Here is a 20480-nt window from a genome sequence, read left to right on the forward strand (position 1 = left end):
GAGTTTCACCTGTACATAGTTCTGTTGCTCCTCACAACAACCCTGTGAGGTAGTTTAGGTGGAGAGATAAATGACTGGCCCAGAGACATCCAGTTTCATCCCTGAATAGGGATTTGAATTCGGGTCTCCCCAGTCCTATTGCAACACTCTAACCACTACTCCTACTGAGTGGATCCCTCAGTCTCTGCAGTCAAATTTGAAACATTAAACTATGAAAAATTCCATTATAAAATCAACATCAGGACCTCTTCACCCAAGACAAATTTTTCTCAATGGAAATTATGGCAAAATAGTTGAATTCTGTGTAGACATTTCCCCATGTCTTATGCTCATAGATTATGATTACTTCTAATACATTTTAAAACAACACACTTCTTGTGGATATTTGGATAGTTAAATTGAGTGTTTTTCATTTTCACACACAAGTTTGGAATTAAATATGGACACAATTCAATGTCACAGCTTTCTAACAAACTAATTTATGGTTTCTTGCTTCCATTTCTGTGCTGAATTCTGATGCCAGTTTTATAATGTCCCTACTAATCATGTTTAAAATGGTACATCCATATTGAAAAACTAGATAATGGGTTCAATATAGACAACACTCTGTTTATTGTTTAAATGAAGGCTACAGCTAAACAGATAAAGAGCTTGATTTATATAAATATATTTTGCTCCTTTGATAATGTCATCTTTTTGAATCATTGTACCTGTTTGTTCACTGCTACCAGTTTCTTTCTGTTACCTATAGCTTAACTTCGTAATTCCTGATTCCTATGCATTCCTGTCACATTTCATGCCTCATACATTATGTCCAATATATGACATCAAGATAATGCCATCTAAGATAACATTATAAACTTTCTAGACAGATATTTTTCACTATTTCACCTGAAATATGGAATCAATTTTTAAAAACATTTAATTATATATTCCTTTGTGTGTCGTTCCCTATTCCCTGTTTTCATGTGGAAAATGCCGCAATTTCCCCCCTCTCTTAAACGTTTTAAGAGACACGGAATGTCAGGTGCTTTGGTGATGCTTGGTCTGGCTTGTAGGTGCAGATTACCAGTTGAAAACCAAATGGCTCTAGTCAGATACAATAACTGATTTTCCTCTACAATGATTTTCTTGCATGGGCTGCTTGTTTCAGTGCTTGTGTTCTGAAGCCATTTCATAATATTCATTTGTCATTTGTTGATATTGTCTATTTTAGTAAGATGACTTTATTTTATTTATTCATTCATTCATTCGATTTCTATACAACCCTTCCAAAAATGGCTCAGGGCGGTTTACACAGACTTATACTTATTTTGTTTGTTTATGGGTAACATGATCATGTGAAGACTTTTCCTAAACATGGCAGATGTTTCTGACAAGTTTGCTTGGTCATGAGCCATAAAGAGTCTGATTAAAGCAATTTTCATTTTCTTTGTTCTTAGTTAATCAGTGGGCTGTCAGCTGAGTCCTATCAATACCAGATGCCCATGAAATTGACTAGATTGCTTCTTTGCTACTTTTGTCTTCCACTTTCATTCACCCCCAATCTACACGTTGTTCAAACACAGACTGTAGAACACAGATTATCTTAAAATATTGGAGGGAATGTAAATTACTAAAAGTAATTGTTTTGGTCATTTAAAATCCAGTAGAGAGTATCAGTTTACATTTGTTTATTAGTTATTGCTGCAAAGAAACAGTGTTTTAGTAGAAAAAGGACATTTTGACTAGTAGCTTTTGTTCATTATTCTTTTGACACAAACTGTAGAGTTAGATTCTGTTATGGTAATGCTTGCACAATTATATAAAATTGGCCCTTATTTCAGCAAAAATTATTAAAAGCATTTGCCCTTTTCACCAGAGAGCCCAGACTCCAGAGCAAAGAAAAAAAGTGGATTCAAGCACACAAGCTGCATTTTAGAGTGCAGAACCCTCTATTTCAAACCATCTAGCCATTTTTTTCTTCAGTTTCATTACTTTCGCAGCCCTCACTCTAATTCAATTATATTGATTTTTGTCTAAAACACTTTTATTCTGCTTTGTTGAATAAAAGTGAGATACATAATTCTATGCTGCAAATATTCTACATAGATAAGCTACTTTCTCTTTAAAGGTTCTATGGATATGGATGTGGTGGCTATTCTACTCCTGTAAAATGCTATAACAGGCAACAATGCTATATGCAAACCAGCTGATCTCCCTTCTTCCAGTTATTATGATGGCATTTAGCTTGCAAATATCAAAGATTAAAATCACCACTGAAGACGCCAAATAAAGTTGTGTCTGGGCTGAATGGGACTTTCTTGCATTTGAAGATAAGAGCATTCCCAAGGAAGTAGTAATTTCACTACTTACATATAATTATCTATTTTCTGTTTTGAAATAGATGTAGGAAGAAAATAGGTTCCTTGTTGTGAATGTGTTCCAAACCCACGGGTTGTCAGCTGCAGGGAGCCTTTGACCCTCTCTGTTGTATTACTTAATGTTGTCTATTCCTATGGTTTTCTTTGTCTTCAAATGCACTGTATGAAAACCACAGGGCTCTGTGGGTGCTAGTAGTCAAAATCAACTTGTCGGCACACTTTACCTTTACCTTTTTTTTTTTTTTTGAAGTCTGTATATACTAAATAGTTTGTGTTTCTAATCTACAATATATAATTCCTGTAATTCCAGGGCAAATGAAATCATTGTTTCCCCCCCTCAAAATTGCTTATGCAGGGGTGTGTGTGTGTGTGTGCGCGCGTGTGAGACATGCCTGGTAAATTCAGCTGTATAGTGCCGGAATTGTTTTACAATAAAAAAGGCTTGGCTTAAAGCACTGTGTACTACACTTCAAATGGATACCTTCTTTAACCTCTAGTCTTCCATAAATGGACAGAAGCAATAGTTATATGCTGTTCTTCCCCTCCTGATCTGTGACAGCACTGCAGAGTGGGATTGTGCTTCCTCTATCGCCTTGGTTATCAAACCATTGAGGATAGCCTAATGCGATGTGAGAGAATGGCCATCCAGCCTAAAGCTAAATATAGTTTTAAACAGTAGTTTAAACCCTAGAACAAAACTGTGCCCATAGGGATGCCAAGAAGGAAAGAGGATATTTTCTTGCCTCCAGGAAGGTGGTAATTACAAGAGTCTCTCTTTCTTATTATCTGGATTTAGAAGGGATGTGTGCTATTTTTAATGACTTTGTACACAAGCTGTTTCGTATCTGTGCTCTAAATCCCTGAGGTCACAAACGTGCTTAGTGTCATTCTGCACAATCAAGGTTTTGCTGGGACGATCAGCTAATCAGTATAGCTTAGTGTTTCATTAGCATAAGTTCACTATGTACAAGACAGTGTCATTCCATAAAGAAACTGGGTGCTTAGATATTGTAGTAACAAGAATTAATACAATTTTTAAAATGTTGTTTGAATTCAAGACAATGGCATATTCACCAACCAGTTGACACTTCCACATGAAGCTTGTGTTAATTTACTTGTTATTAAATTTAGTTTAAGTTCATGCTTTACAACTGACAAGTTAACAAAGACCTGCAAGAAGACACATGTAAGACACCTACTCAATATGCATCACTATTCAAAACTCCTGGACTGTGCTGAGAAGAAAGCAAAAGAAAGAAGAACACTTGAAATCTGTTTTAAAATGTACGTATGCTGTACAGTTGCAGAATGTATTGAACAAGCCTGTTTTCGTGTCTAAAAGTATTGAATACTTTGCAAACCCACATCTCATAAGAGATTTATACATGTTATAACTGAATAAAAGATCAGAAAATCAACTCAATAAGTTACTTCCAAATTGCATGCTAGTGTATTTTCTTTTGATATTATTTATAGAATTCAAAAACTATAACTAGGATTGCTTCCATGCTACCTGTTTCATTTGGAATTACCATCCAGAGTTTCATTCACTCAGTTCAATGGAGAATTCAGACTCTGTCATTGCCTACCTGTTGCATTTTAGTATTTTCTGTGTTGTCTGAAAAATGATAGAATGACCTGATTGAATGATTCGCTTCTTAAAATGCAATTGCAGCACTAGCCTGACCAGTGTGGACTGAAAATGCACAACTGGGGATCTCAGGGTGATGATGGTTTTTACAAGAAGCTTATTTGCTGTGGGTTCTACTCCTGTAATTGCAGTGGTAGGGCATTGCTGAGTTGTACCTGTTAGTTCCTGTTTACCACAGTGGAGGTAAGGGGGCCTTAATTGGCCACATGCTAAAAAAAAAGTCTGCTGGGAAGTTGTACTCCCCCACACACACTTTAAAGTACATCCTAGCAAGGGAAATGACTATCAAACCCATCAAGCTACAGGGCCTTACTTCCTCCCTCCCTGCCAAAATAACTACACTCTTCAGGAATGAAGAAGTGAGGAAAGCCTCTGTCATCAGCTGGAGAACAGGCAGGTCCAACTTCCAACGGTCTTTTTTGCCTGAACAGTATACACTTATACTGTATAACTAATTATAGTGTGCTTTACCAAAAGCAATTCAAAATTCACAGTGATAGCAGTATAAAAGAACCAGCATGACAACAACAGGCAGTAATGGGCTGGATGAGGGAGAACAAATTGAAGCTGAATCCAAGCAAGACGGAGGTGCTCATTGTGGGGGCTCAGAATCTGAGGGATGAGTTAGATCTCCCTGTGCTGGATGGGGTTACACTTCCCCAGAAGGAGTAGGTGCCAGCTTGGGAGTACGCCTGGACCCAGGCCTCACCCTGGTATCTCAGGTGGAGGCCATGGCCAGGAGTGCTTTCTATCAGCTTTGGCTGATTCGACAGCTGCATCCGTTCCTCAGAGAGGATGACCTCAAAACAGTGGTGCATCAGCTGGTAACCTCCCGGCTTGACTACTGCAATGCGCTCTACATGGAGCTGCCTTTGTACGTAGTCCGGAAACTTCAGTTAGTTCAGAATGCGGCAGCCAGATTGGTCTCTGGGGCAACCTGGAGAGACCATATTATGCCTGTTTTGAAACAGCTACACTGGCTGCCGATATGTTTCCAGGCAAAATACAAAGTGCTGGTTATTACCTTTAAAGCCCTGAATGGCTTAGGTCCGAGTTATCTAAGAGAGCGCCTTCTTCTACGTGATCCCCACCGCACGTTAAGGTCATCTGAGGAGGTCCACTGGTTTGTCTGGTGGCAACGCAGAGACGGGCCTTCTCTGTAGCTGCTCCAGGGCTATGGAATGCACTCCCGGCAGAAATTAGTAATTTGAGGTCATTGCTGTCCTTCAAGAGAGCCCTTAAAACCTACCTATTTGGCCTGGCCTTCCAGAGTTTTAAATGATTAACTGTTTTTTAAACTGTTTTAAACTGTTGCCCTGATTTTCAGGGCTTTTAGCTGTTTTATTGATTTTGTTGTGTTTTAATAGTTTGATTTTAATTGTTAATTTGTTTTAATTGTTTTTATCATGTTGTGAACCGCCCTGAGCCATTTTGGAAGGGTGGTATATAAATGAATGAATGAATGAATGAATGATGTTGCCCTAGTAATACTGTCACCACCCACCAATCACAACAAGAATATGAGCTTCCCGGGTAGCAAGAATATGAGCTGCCCAGCAGGGAGAATCACAGGAAAGGAAAGGAAATGGAAGTTCCCAAGCCCATGGATATGAGGTTATGAGGTAATAGATGCTCCAGTAGCTGTCACATTTGTTCTACATCTGTATTTGTGCTTTTGGCAAATCCCAATGCTACCACAGCTGTCCCTCTTCATGTAATAGATTGCCACTAGGTACAGATTATTTTCCCAGGAGATATTATCAGCCACTAGGGCTGTGCAAAGTCAGATTTCCAGTGTCAGAATTAACCTGACATTGGCAAAATTGGTAAAAACCAGATTATTTCCCATATGATATTGGATTTCTGATAACAGAAATGTCAGAATTTTGTCACAATTCAGATTCAGATTCAAGACAAGATGTCAGAAAGAAAGAAAAAACCCAGATGTTTCCCCATAATGGAAAATGGGGAAATTGAGAAAAGTTTTTTTTAATGACTGTATCTAGGGCTTTGAAATTGGGCACACATGTAGGGCAGAATGGCAGGACCTCCTGTATTAAATTGGAAGCAAATTGGTAAATGCAATGATTTTGAATGAATTTTTGAAAATACTTTTAAATGGCAAAAAACCCCAACCCCTAGCTTGTTTCAAGCCAGAACTCTACAAACACTATTGAAACTGAAATCCCCACACTTTGGTCAGTCATTCTGCCCCTGTGTGGAGAAATCTGCCCTTTGCCTTGATTGAAATGTGCAATCCCACCCCCTTTTCTCCCCAGCCCTTTATATTTTTTGAGTGGCTGGACATAGAGTTCTGAAATTGAGCGTAGATGTAGGCCAGGATTGCAGGACTCTTGTGTATTTTTTTATTTCAAGGAAATTGCTCAATCCTGTGATTTCTAAGAATTTTTTTTTTATTCCTATATAGGCTTAGTCAGCAGAAACATAGAGTAGAATACTTCACAGCCTTCTGTTTCTTTAATCTCTTATAGTGTTTTGCAATTTGGATTTTCAGTGTTTTGATTCGGATCCAAATCAAAACACCCCTGATTCGTTTTTGGGTCGAAATCTGACCCATCTGAATCACCACAGATTTGATTCGGATCCAAATTAATCTGAATCTGAATCAATTTGGATCAAGAAAAAGGGACCCAGGGCCAAAAGAGTGGAGTAGGGGGTTAGTGCCTAATGGGTGGAGGCTACCACCCAAATTGCAGAGGAATTGGGCAAAGGGCTGACGTTTGGTGAATTGGTGAAATTTTAGTGTATTTGGAGCAGATTTGGGGCATAAAGTGGGATCTGGGGTGGAAGAGTGGGGTGGGGTGGTAGTGCCTAATGGGTGGAGGCTACCACCCAAATTGCAGAGGGTTTGGGCAAAGGGCTGATTTTTGGTGAATTATTGAAGTTTACGCATCTCTTTAAGGTTTTTCTCCATAGAGAATCTTGGAGGTTTCAGCAGCCCCATAACTGCACTTGGGGGTTGCTGGAGTGGCCCAGAGCAAGTGGAGGTGTTGTGCACATAGGGTGCCAACCACTCCCATGGGTTTCTAACCCATGGGGTACTGGGTTCTGGTGTTCTGCGTGTAGATTCTCTGGTAGCAAATGAAAGTGGATTCATGGTTTGTATTGAAAATCTCTCATATGCATCAGCAAGTTTGCATCCAGCAGAGTTGTTCAGAGTTGTGAAGGACTGACTCAGATTCCCTCCTATTTGAACTTAGGTTTAGATTTCTAATCATCCCACTGTGATATTCTAAACAATTTTTAAATGGATAAAACCTCATTTGAGCCGACATGGACTCCATGGTTATGGCAAGGTCAATACTACAGTAACTCCTGTAGTTCCATTAGAATGGATCAGTTTCAGTTTGTGACTCCTGAGGATGTGGACAAACTCCTTGGAGGTGTTCGGCCTACCACATCCTTTGGATCCATGCCCAACATGGCTTATAATACAAAGCAGGCTCTTAGAAATTGCCTAGTTGATATCATAAATGCCTTGCTGAAGGAGGGCAGAGTGCCTCCATGTTTGAAGGAGGCAATTGTGAGACCTTTACTTAAGAAGCCTGCACTAGAGCCCTTGGTAATGGATAATTATAGGCCAGTCTCCAACTTCCCTTGGGTGGGCAAGGTAATTGAGAGCCTAGTGGCTGATCAACTCCAGGTAGTTGATACTAATTATCTAGATCAATTTCACTAATTATATAGATCCATTTCACTGGATTTAGAGCAGGCTATAGGTTAGAGACAGCCTTGGTCAGCCTGACAGATAATCATTACCAAGGAATGGACAGAGGAATTGTGACTCTTTTGGTTCTTTTGGACCTTTCTGCGGCTTTTGATAATATCAACCATGGTATCCTTCTGGACCGTTAGAGGGATTTGGGAATAGATGGTACTGCATTGCAGTGGTTCCATTCCTATCTCTTGAGTAGATTCCAGATGGTGTCACTCGGAGATAGTTGCTCTCTGAAACTAGAGCTATTGTATGGTGTCCCTCAGGGCTCCATCCTATCTCTAAAGCTTTTTAATATTTACATGAAACCATTGGATGAGATCATTATGAGGTTTGGAGCAAGGTGTTTTTGATATACTTATAACACCCAAATCTGTTTCTCCATGACATCATCATTGGGTAATGGCATAACCCCTCTAAATGCCTGCCTATAGGCAGTAATGGACTTGATGAGGGATAATAAATTGAAACGGAATCCAAACAAGATGGAGGTACTCATGGTAAGGGGTAATACTTTGAGGGACGTGATAGATCTTCCTGGTCTGGATGGGGTTGCACTCCCCGCAAAGGAAGAGGTACAAAGCTTGGGAGTGCTTCTGGACCTTGGTGTCACTCTGGTTTCTTATGTTGAGGCTATGGCCAGGAGCACTTTCTATCAACTTTGGTTGCTACGACAGTTGGGTCTGCTCCTTGAAGATAATGATTTCAGAACTGTGGTGCATTCTCTGGTAACCTCTAGGCTTGACTACTGCAATGAACTCTATGTGGGGTTGCCTTTGTAAGTAGTTGGGAAACAGGTTGGTCCAAAAAACAGTGGCTAGATTGGTAGATTGTTCTCCAGGGTTTTGGGGAGAGATGCCTGTTTTAAAACAATTGCAGTCTACCAAAAGGTTTCTGGACAAAATCCAAAGTGCTGGTAATTACCTTTAAAGCCCCAAACTGCTTAGGACCAAGTTACCTGGGAGAGCACCTTCTTCTCATGATCCCCACTGCACATGCAGGTCATCGAGAAAGGTCCGTCTCCGGATGCCGCCACCTCATCTGGTGGCATCACAGGAGCAGGCCTTCTCTGTAGTCACTCCTGGGCTGTGGAATGCATTCCCTATAGATATCCATGGCCTAAAACCTTTGTCAGCCTTTTTAAAGAGCTCGTAAGACTTTTATTTTCAGCCTGGCTTTTAGTAATCTTTGAATGTTTTAAAAATTGTTTTGCCTCATTGTTGTGTTAATAGTTTGCTTTTATGATGTTTTTAGTGTATTTATTGTTGTCTAGAGCTTTCAGAAGTATATAAACTAAATAAATAGAATAATAATAAATAATAAAAACTGTGGGGAGCAGGATTGTGAGGTATTGTGATATTATCAAAAGATACTGCCTCGTTGGTGGAGGAAAGCTACTGCTAAACTTAGTCCTATTCTGAAGACTACTAGGGCAAATAAAATATCCTGATGTTTTTCAACTGGGAAAGGGAGAAAGCCTGTCTGCTACCTCCATTACCACACAGAAAAATAACTGACATTCAAAGCTTCTATTGAACAGCATCAGACAACTATGTTTCCCCCATCCAGATAGGGAAAACATAGAACGAGTTCTGGAAAGTAAGATAGAATAATAGTGTCATCAACATTTTGACTAGCAAAGATCCTATGGTTCTGAAATTGCTACATGTCCATTCTATTAATATCTTTCAAAAAGTTTGAAAAGTATAAATGTTTATCACACAGTAAATATGTATTTACTTACGTAGAAACAAGTAGTTTAATTGGAATTTTGTCCTTTTTACAAAATGTTCTTTAGCACTTTTTATTAAAATTTAAAATGACTACATATAATCCACATATTTAGCAGGAGAATCTGAACTGGTCTTACCATACAAGTAGGGGCAAAGCCTATAGCATTACATCAGCAGAGGAAAATCTGTTGTTTATTTCTACTGCTTTAAAAAGAGCTGAGATATAAATTACCAAGGCTTTCCCTGGAAGCAAAAAAATAAAATAAAAATGTATCTCTTCATGCCCTTTGTTCTGAAGAGTCGTGTTCAATGAACGTCTCTCAGAAGAATTTTCCTTTTTCTTTACAGCTGTTATTATTCATATTGGGTACATTAAAGATTAAAGGGATAATTTCCCATCTATGTGTATATATGCAAATCCCAATGATCCCAGTTAACATTTTTCTTTGAAATGATCAATTAATTCACATTGTGCTCCTGTCTGTGGGATTTCTCTGTGTTTAGAGCCCTCTTTTGAAGCTCTTAGGGGTTCTTGCAAATGGAACAGTGACAGAATAGAAATCACTAATGTTAATAAGGGTTACACATGTGGCCAGACTGTTTGTCAGCATTTGTATACCCCCTCAAGTGTGTAATGTGGTTATTTCAGGTGCCTTTGATATGCCAGGTTCCAGGAAGACTAATTCTGTAAAAGAAGCTTTTCATATATATTGTGGCTTTTTGTGTCTTGCGCAGCAAGGTAGCAGTGGGAAATGAGTTCTGGTTTCTTTTTGAAGAAAGAACCACATTAGATGGATATCTAACTTCTCCTAGAGAAACTTGCATTTGCATATATCAATGTTGTCTCTTCCAAGGATTGTAGGTTATTTAAAATGCCAAGAGAAGTTCATATTTTCATGAACAGTGATTCCAAGGTGTAGCACATTAGAGCCTTTGTCCCAGAGCAAGCTCATGTGAGGAAAAGAAATGCTGACTCATCCCTGCAGAGCTTTCTGGCAAAGGCTACTCCTAAAACTCTTCTTTATTTTTGGTAGGTTCCAAAGGCTGCCACCCAGGGGCGTATCTAGGGTAGGGTAGGCAGGGCACGTGCCCCGGGCGCCACTTGAAGGGGGGCGCAATTATTTAAAATTATTATTTTTAAATGGCTGTCAAAAACAAAATGGCCACCACACATGCTCAAATGGCCTCTGTGAGGCGCTAGGCCATGCCAGGCCTCAAAGAGGCCATTTGAGCATGCGCGGTGGCCATTTTGTTTTCAGCGGCCATTTTTTTTAAAAAAACAATTATTTTAAAAATGGCCACCGCACATGCTCAAATGGTCCCTGCAAGGCCCTAGAGGCCCACGGAGGGAGGCGTAACCTTTGCAGATCCCCCCTCCATGGCCTATAGGAAGTGCCCTGAAGGGACTACAGGTAAAACAATTTTTAAAAAATTCAATATAATATAAATCACTGTAAACATATTCAGTTTGACACTATGTACAGAGAATCAGGGCTTGTGAATATTGAGCTGAAGCTTATGAGCTAGGATAGTATTCATTTGCTCTTAATATGCCTGTTAATGGTGAGTTTATCTTTGAATCCATGTGAAATCCTTAGTATTAAGGCCCACGGAGAGTTTCTTGCTCTCTTTCTCTCATTTTAACTGTCTTTCTGAAATACTAGAATATATTCCAAGCAGTGACACAGTTTACTCTGCATATCCTTTAATTACTTTCAGAGTATCTGGGAAAAGTCAAATTCTCCATTTATTTTTTAAATGTATGTAATACTGATGCTACAATGCATAGTAGAGAATTAGACGGGCACTTCTGTTTAGTTTTCCAAGTACACCTCCACATGGTATTTGGGTATTTCATGAGCCCCAGCATACTGAAATTTGTAGTTTTCCAGCATTTTTTGGTCTGGCTACGTCCACTGCCAAATAGTTTTTGAAATTTTAAAAGATTAACGAGATTGACCTGTATTTTTGAGCTGATATTATGGTAAAGTTATCTGAAAAATGGGTGTCAGATGTTTGGACAGGGGGGGCAATTTCAGTGCTTGCCCTAGGCGCTATTTTCCCTAGATACGCCTCTGCTGCCACCACCACCACATCTCTCTGTTACAGAGTTTGACCCTGCCTGGGCTTGGGGTGGAAATCCCAGGGGAAACTCTCTTTCTTTTGCGTCCACGTGCAAGCCTACATGTGGGGAGAATTAGCTGCTGAGTTCCTGGGGCATGTTTTGCACCAGAGAAAAAGCCCCCTTTCAGACCTCCCTTTCTCCTGAGTTAAAAATCCACTCAGATGAGGCTTGTAAATACAAGAACAAAAAGAAAAACAAGTTTATTTAAATGCTACAGACTGCTTCTGTTTGTGGATTTCTCAGCTTTTAGTTACAGGTAAAAATACTCAGTAAGTTACAAGACTACTTCAAAAAGCACCCTAGATTAAGTTGGGGCAGCACACTTTAAAAATTGTAGTTACTCATTTGCAGGAAACAGGTATGTAGAAAAATACAAAAGCACAGTTAAAACGTAGAGTCTTTTGCAATGCCCTGGCTGGATGGGTGAAAGTTAGTGTTTCTTAGTTTAGTTACGTTGCAGATAAACAATAGACCAGTATCAGGGATATACAAAGCACACACAAAAGAAAACAGGAAGTCTAACACAAATCTGACTAAACAAACTTTCCCTAGACTAAACTTCCTGAAGCCCAAAGTCTTGACTTCCTTTACCTTGAACTCTCCAAATCCTGGATGAGAATTCAAGTTTTATTTATTTATTTATTTATTTATTTTTACATTTCTATACCGCCTTTCGTTAAAAGAAAACCCCAAGGCAGTTTACAAAAATTAAAACATATAATAAAAGCAATAAAAACACCAAGCAATAAAAACACCAAGCTAAAAACATATCAAACAAGCATAAAAAACAAGACAACAGATAAAAATACACAGAATCAGCAGTAAAAACGATTATGTAAAAGCCTGGGTAAAAAGCCAAGTCTTTAAAAGCTTTCTAAAAGCTGTGATGGAGTCTGAGGAATGAATGGCCACTGGGAGAGCATTCCAGAGTCTAGGAGCAGCAACAGAGAAGGCCCTGTCCCAAGTGCACGACAGCCGGGCCTCCCTCATTGTCGGCACCCGGAGCAGGGCCCCCTCAGATGTCCTTGTCAAGCGGGCAGCAACCCTTGGGAGCAGGCAGTCCCTCAAATACCCCGTTTCCTGCCATCCTGTCTTTCAAGGATCTGCAGAGGTCATTCCATGAGAGAAATCTCCAAGCTAGCTTTGACCATGAGGGAGCAAAACTCCATTGCTCCTCTCAAAGCCTTTCCTCCTGTGCTTCTCTCATCTCCAGCTTAGCTTTCTCTAACAAAGAGCCTCTCCTTCTTCCCAATGGCTCTCTACGTCTCACCCACCTGGTGTGCTGATCGGTTGATCTCTGGAGTTCACCAGCCTGCCAGTCAGGACAGGGTTCACTTTTGGTTACCTTTTAGGGGAGATCTAGCTGGTCACTACACAAGGATAAAAGCATGTTGAAGGAGTTTGATTCCCTCTTGCATTCTTGCCTTTCTTGGGATTGCATTTTCAATGCTATTTCACTTCTGTTCTCCAAAAAGTGCAGGCAAAGAGTTTCCATCTTAGCAAAGTGAGGTGTTCTGGCACCCTAGAACAAATATAGCAGAAAATCAGGAGTCACATCAGGGTTGAAAAAAACATCAGTCCCAAAAAATGAAACTCAAGTACTTAGCTGATAAGATATATTGTAATATCAGTAGAATGAGAATATATACAATAGTAAAATATAGAAATGCAATATAAGTGACCCTATGGGTAATGACACAATTGACAAAAAAACCTGAGACTTGTAGCACTCAAATTTTTGAAAACTTCTAAAGTCAAATGAAATATCCAATATTCCAGTCACCATATTGTTGTAATCGTATCTGAAAGTCCTTCTCAAATCCAAATGGGAGCGAGTGATCTTGATGTCCACTCAATGTATTAACATTGTCTCTCTCAGTCTTAAGAAGAAGTAATTAGTCATACTTTCAAATGGACTTAAAAATAAAGGATGCAAGATACCATTGTAATGATTTTAAATCTTCATGAAGCAGTTCTCGATAGTACCTCCAATGGCTCTTATTTACCATTTACTAAAAAACAAAATGCACTTTCAAAAAAAAAAAAAAACCCACCAAAAAAACCCCAGCCATGTTTTATTATTCTTAAGCAATAGTTTGTTAGTAGTCAATTCTTTCAAGGAACACACTTGCAAAGGTTTTTGTGGCGATATCATAAGGTTGTTTCTTGAAAGAATTGACTAACTTACGATATTGTGACATTTTGAATCTCTTGTACTGTTGTTGAACAGAAAATTGGTTTGAATTGTATCATTTTATATTTTGTATTTATACTACTGAGTGATGGGGAAGGGTAGAAGAAGAAAAACGAATACATGGGTTCAAGGGGATACAAACTGTTATAAGATAAATAACATATAATGTCTAGGAATATTTTGTAGTTCAGTTAAAACTGGGTTATTCTGTACATATAGCACAATTGAAAACATTGTTTATACTTTCATCCTGTAAGAAGGAATTCACTAGGTTATAATTTTTGAGAAGAGAGACTGTAAGCCAGGCAGATCCAGTAACTTTAACATGACAGTTACATGGACAGTTACACTGACCCACCTCTTCTTTCATTCTTGCAGCAGCAGTTTTTATTACATGTGAGTGATAGCCGTTATACTTTTATGTGCACTTCCCATGTTGCCAAGTGGTGAAACATTCCAGAAGGAACTGCCCAGATCAGAGGCGTAACGAGACCCCTGGAGGCCAGGAGACAAAGTCTTCTTAGTGGGCCCCACGCCCCCGCCCGGCACCCTAAGCCATGCCTCCTGCATCTGACATCAGACACAAGGGGTGGGGCAACCAGCATCTCCCCGCCGCCATTCCTGCCTGCCAGCATTGCCCCACGGCTACTTAATTGTTGTCCTTCAGTGGTGGGGAGTGGGATGAGCCAAGCAGCAGCGGCGGGTGCTGTGGCTGCCTGGTGGGCCTTTCCTCTCCTCTCTGGCCAGCCAAACTGCATGACTGCGCAGTTCAAATATGGATGTCAGATGCCCATGCTTAGAGGAGAGGAATAGAGCTCCCACAAGGAGCAGTTCTTGTGGCTTTTATTTTTGTATTCCTGGTGCTCTTTTCTGTCTGTCCTAATGTGCAAAACATTGCCAGTTGGTTGTCTATACCTCCCACTGCTTCCCACCATCCACACAGAGACTTAAAAATAAATAAATTATGGTGTTTACATTTCTGATTAAGTGCACTGCTAGTTTATCAGACTTCTGCAGCAATCCCCCACCCCCACCCCATTTCTAGGAGAAGCTCCACAGACACGTTTGATATGGTTTTAAGGGTCTTCTAGTTCTCTGGACATTGTTGCTAATCGCTTAATAAATCACTTTCTGCAATTGTGCAGAATTGTTGCATTCCCCAGCCTGATTGTTGTCCTTTAATGGAGAAATCACACTTTCTTCCATTTAACTTAATTAGACTTAATTCAGAGTATACATGTATATATTGTATTGAAACCATAATTTCCTTTTTATTTTTAAAATAATAATAATAATAATAATAATAATAATAATAATAATAATAATAATAATAATAAATTAATATGTTAAATTGCTGGTCAAGTGTTCCAAATTACTGTGGGCGTAATTTGTTACGAGAACAGCCTGTTTGGGGGCTCCCAGCAGTACCCCTACCTGTGATTTGGGAATACAGGCTTGTAGTTTCCATTTTGACTCGCTGAAATTGCAGGATTGCGGGTTCACCATTGCCTACATGGGCTAACTCCCAAGGATAAGTCACTTAGCAGGTAGCATGGAAGGTAAATCCAGGTAAAGCCTTACATGCAGCTGAAAGGGGAAATATTCCCATGCTCTCCTCCATGCACAGAAGAGGTTGCTGAGAAGACCCAAGTTAAGAAGAAGATATTTGTCTAAAGAAGTAACCAAGCATCTCCTTATTGGCACAAAGGATTAGCCTTCTAGCTAATCACCTTCAAAGGAAGAACAGATAAGATTACAACCTCTAACCTTAGTGGTTGTCATGAAGCATGGGGAAAGTGCTCATTATGTTAAAGTAATTCCAGTCTTCCACCTGGAAGGTCTTCCTAACACGAAATAAGTTCTGAGTTCGCCTGTTCAATACTTTTACATACAGGTTGTCTAACTTCACCTCATTGTACTTTAGAGCACACCCACCTAGGACTGAATAGGACAAAATGTATTATCTTGTCCACCACAAATTTTTATTTATTTATTTATTTTACATTTAGATCCCACTTTTCCTCTGAGGAGCTCAGAGTGGTTTACATGGTTATGTTTATCTTCACAACAACCCTGCGAGGTAGGTTAGGCTGAGAGATACATGACTGGCCCAGAATCACCCAGTGAGTTTCATGGTTGAATGGAGATTCTAACCCGGCTCTTCCCAGTCCTAGTCCAACACTCTAACCACTGTGCTATGCAGCCAGTTGTTGTTGTTGTTGTTGTTAAAATGTTTCTATACTGCCCAAAGCTTGCATCTCTGGGTGGTTTACAATGCATCAAGATGCCACCCTTCTCAGGAAAGAGATGTGGTCTGCAGATGACCTGTAGATAGACCTTTGTCTATTTGTATCCCAACTCCCATCAGACAGTGTATCCCTTCTCTGGATTCATCTGCTGTATGTACGTGCATCTGGCATCAGCTATTCCATCTGCCTGTGCCTTGTCCCTTAGGAAACTGCCATATACTGAGTCAGACCATTGGTCTATCTAGCTCAGTATTGTCTTCACAGACTGGCAGCAGCTTCTCCAAGGTTGCAGGCAGGAATCTCTCTCAGCCCTATCTTGGAGAAGCCAGGGAGGGAACTTGAAACCTTCTGCTCTTCCCAGAGCGGCTTCATCCCCTGAGGGGAATATCTTGCAATGCTCACACATCAAGTCTCCCATTCATATGCAACCAGGGCAGACCCTGCTTAGCTATGGGGACAAGTCATGCTTGCTACCACAAGACCAGCTCTCCTCCCTTGTCCCTGCCATGCTTCCAACCTCTAGTTTGGCCCTATCTCCAGGCCCAATCTGTGCAGCACGCTTGGCTGCATCAGGGAACTGGTCTCCTGGGATCAAACCACCTTTAGACTTTACTGGCTTCCTGATTCGTGAGTGGCATATGGATCTCCACTCTTGTATCCTGTTTTCCTGCTTGTTTCTGGAGAGCAACAAGTCAGGGGCGTAACTATTATAGGACAAGGGGAGACTCTTGTCTCGGGGCCCACCACCCCAAAAGGGCCCCCCAGAGGCGTTACATGACCCTGACTCCCCAGCGCCCGACCCCAACTCCCCTGTGCCCACCGCTGCCGCAGAGTAGTGATGTGCACGGACTGGTCTGGAGGCCATTCTACAGGCCTCCAGACTGGTCTGATCATGGGGTGGTTCGGCGGTTTGAACGCTGGGGTGGGGGGTTCCTTTAAGGGTGGGGGGAGGGTGTACTTATCCCTCCCGCCGCTTTCCCCCTGTCAGCACACTTTTTTGTAAGCATTTGGGGCAGCAGGATACCTCCCTGCCACCCCTTCCCCCTCTTGGCCGACCCCAGTGCCGGACCGCAGCTCTGCGGTTCCATGCGCATCCCTACCACAAGACTTCCCACGGTATTCCTTCCTTCCAGAGGGACGGTATTTCGCTGTGCACTCCCTCCCTTCCATTACCCAGCTCCCTTTTGCCTCGGCTCTCATTGGTTGCGGGTGGACACGTGACCATGAGTGTCGGAGCCCTCCTCTGCACCATTGTTTTGAGAGAGCTCTGCTATCTACTGTATTCAGGCTGGTTTACTGCTTACTTATCTCTTCCTTCCCCCATTTTTCCTCCCATCTATCTTTCCTCCCTTATTCTCCTTAGTGTGCAAGGCTGGGTATTGTTTCTTTATCTAAAAGCTAAACATTTTTTCTGTTTGACCTATTTGACCAATTGGCTCAGTTTGTTTTTTAGTTTATTTTACTTTCATTTTTGCCAGTGCCACCACCCACTCCTATGGAGCCTGCTCATGCAGGGGACTTCTTAGGAGGCTCCCTGTCCAAGGGAACCCCCCCCCCCCCACACACACACTAAAAAAGGAACCTAGCAAGCCGAAGCCCTACCATCTTCACTTGTGTGGTTGCAAGCACTCACACTCTTCTTTCCTGGCCAATTGAATCCGGAGGTCAAGGAGAGGGGTGGGCTGAATAGCTGAGGTAGTTGCAGTGCCCCGGTGAGGAGGCTCAGTCGCCCTGCCGTGCTCGCGGGAGGAGAGGAGAGCCCGCCGTGATTGGGTTTCATTTGTCCCGGGAACCCTTCTTATTTCCTTTCTCCTCTCAAGATGGGGAGTTCCCAGCCAGCAGCCAGCCCCCCCTCTCTGCCTGTGTCTGCTCCTAACAACTTCCTAGACTTCTTGAAGGAGGAAATGCGAGCTCAGGTCCTCACCACAGGCATTATCTGATAGTAAGTTAAATTTTAGCATTTGGATAGATCAAGCCTGGCCATTGTATTTCTTTTGAGTACCCATTTCATGATACGATGCTGTATTGCCTCTTCTTTCACAGAACAATTAACATCAGTCTCAGAGGCAAGTCATGTACTGGTCAATTCACCTTGAGTTCAGGCATTAATTGATTCCTTAATAAAATGGAATCAGACACATGCCTGAATTCTACATAATTCTGGGTTGGTAATTCTGGGTTTAATGTTGATGTCAGGGTGTCCCCAAGACTATCTTGCTTCTTCAAAGTCCAGCTTTCGCATCCATAAAATGTCACAGGGAAAACCATGGTCCGAATGATTCTCATCTTTGTAGGTATAAACACATTCTGGCATCTAAATTCCCTTTCCAAGGCCTTCATTGCAATCCTATCAAGTGCCAGTCTGCGGTGTATTTCTTGACTGATGGATTCTTTACTGTTGATGGTTGATCCTAAAGGCAGAAGCTATCCACCACTTCAGTGTCTTCATTATCAATTCTGAGGCTGGTTGCTGTACCCATTGTCATTAGTTTAGTCTTCTTTACATTTAGTTGTAATCCCATTTTTTCATTTTGCTCCTTGACTTTCATTACTAGAGCTTGCAGATCATCCGCATTCTCAGCTGTCAGAGTGGTGTCATCAGCGTAGTGCAGGTTATTGATGCTTCTTCCTCCAATTTTAAAACCACACTCATCTTCTTCCAATCCAGCTTCTCTCAGTGTATGTTCAGCATATACATTGAATAAAGAAGGAGAAAGTATACAGCCTTGCCTTACTCTTTTGCTTATCTGGAACCAAATTGATGTCCATTTCCTTAAGGAGCACACTCCTTAGTGTGCATGCTTCTATTTCCAATTTAGCAATTTGAATGGATGCAGATCCCATACATTTATGATTCTGTTCTTTCCCCCTTCTCTCCCATTTTATTGCAAGGCTCTCCTATTAACAGTGGTAGGTCTACATCTGAGTAAACATGAATGGTTGTGGGTCAATCCTGGTCTCTGTTGTTGTTGTTGTTGTTGTTGTTTTTAAATAATGAACTGCAAGAGTCATGACCAGAAGTCAATTGGTCAAGTGGGAAGGTGCACTCAGGTGTGTGTGGGGGAATGCCATCCCAAACATCACTGCCTGCTTTGAAAACTACTCCACTCAGAATTGTGCTATAGTCTGCCCTGTCTATGTATTCTGCATCCATTGTGTACATTTTGTACTAGTATTTTCAATTCAAGGTGGGGGGGTGGAGTTTAAAAGAAACTGGTGTTCCTGTGCAAATAAGGCACAGGATCTGGGGAATGTCATCTGAATGCTGTGCAAAATCCCTCATAACAATCAGTTTTCATGATGAAATAATACATGTCTGGTAGTGTTCTCTCCCATAAGCATATACACTCTCACTCCTACTCTCTATACAACATTAAGGAATGTTAGCTCTTTTGTCAGATTCCAGATTCCAAACAGGCATTGTGCCAGGGCAAAACTGGAATGAGAGGATGCTTACAATAATCTGATTCCAAGTTTGTAACAGTATATTCATAAACAGTGCAGAGTGCCTACAACTGTTGTTATACAAATTGAAATAAATAATGTTTGTGCTAGAGGCCTGAAAGTCTTGTGTTATTTCTACATATTTAACATTCAAAAGCACTGCTTTGACATTTGAAAAGCTTTCTTCATGTGAGATTCAGCTATAATTACTTTTTCAAAACTAACTTGCATATTTAGAATCAATTTAAAAGCACATCATTTCATTCTGATAAGCTGGGGATTTTCAGGGGGAGAAATCTGAAATATATAAATTAATTTTACAGACTTGATACAGAGATTCTTTTGGGGTTTTTTTAAAAAATCAATCAAGTGTGTTAAATATTTTCAATTTTATTCTTTTGCAACTACCTCAGGACTTCCTTTGAAACAAGAAGCAGTGTTTCAGCTGATCTACTCAGGTACTGTAAAATATGTTGCATATTTTAAAATAGTAAAATGGAATGGTCAATTGCAGTACAACACAAATGAATTTCAGTTGGCAAACAAATGATTATCATGTGATTTGATAGTATTCTATACTAAATTCAAAACATTGAAACTTTATTTTCCTTACAAAACATACTTTAAGCAGTGTGTTTACAATCCTTTTCAGGTGTTAAACTCTTGAACAATTATTTGTTTGTTTGTCTGTCTGATTGACTGATTGATTGATTTGATTTATATACCATGCTTCGAAAAATGGCTCAGGGCGGTTTACATTTGTAAATTTGTGCCGTCAAGTCAGTATTGATTCCTTGTGACCACAGAGCTATGTGGTTTTCTTGGTAGAATACAGGAGTGGCTTACCATTGCCTTCTCCCACGCAGTGTGAGATGATGCCTTTCAGCACCTTCCTATATCACTGCTGCCTGATATAGGAGTTCCCCATATTCTTGGAAATACACCAGCGGGGATTTGAACCAATAGCCTCCTGCTCTCTATGCAG

General features: G+C 40.6%; 1 protein-coding gene across 12 annotated transcripts in view; it reads left to right on the top strand.

Annotated features, from left to right (window-relative positions):
* Positions 1-20480, top strand: part of IQSEC1 (IQ motif and Sec7 domain ArfGEF 1) — a 595321-nt gene that overhangs the window by 272389 nt on the left and 302452 nt on the right. For 7 of the 12 annotated variants that reach the window (XM_053303424.1, XM_053303440.1, XM_053303439.1 and 4 more), the window contains one exon: positions 19909-19953. The exons of the other annotated variants lie outside the window; for them this stretch is intronic. In XM_053303424.1, coding sequence (XP_053159399.1) covers positions 19909-19953 — 45 coding nt within the window. The remainder of the gene's footprint in view (positions 1-19908; positions 19954-20480) is intronic. 12 annotated transcript variants of the gene reach the window in all.

This window comes from Hemicordylus capensis, chromosome 2 (genome assembly GCF_027244095.1).
Source record: "Hemicordylus capensis ecotype Gifberg chromosome 2, rHemCap1.1.pri, whole genome shotgun sequence".
Lineage (NCBI taxonomy): Eukaryota > Metazoa > Chordata > Lepidosauria > Squamata > Cordylidae > Hemicordylus > Hemicordylus capensis.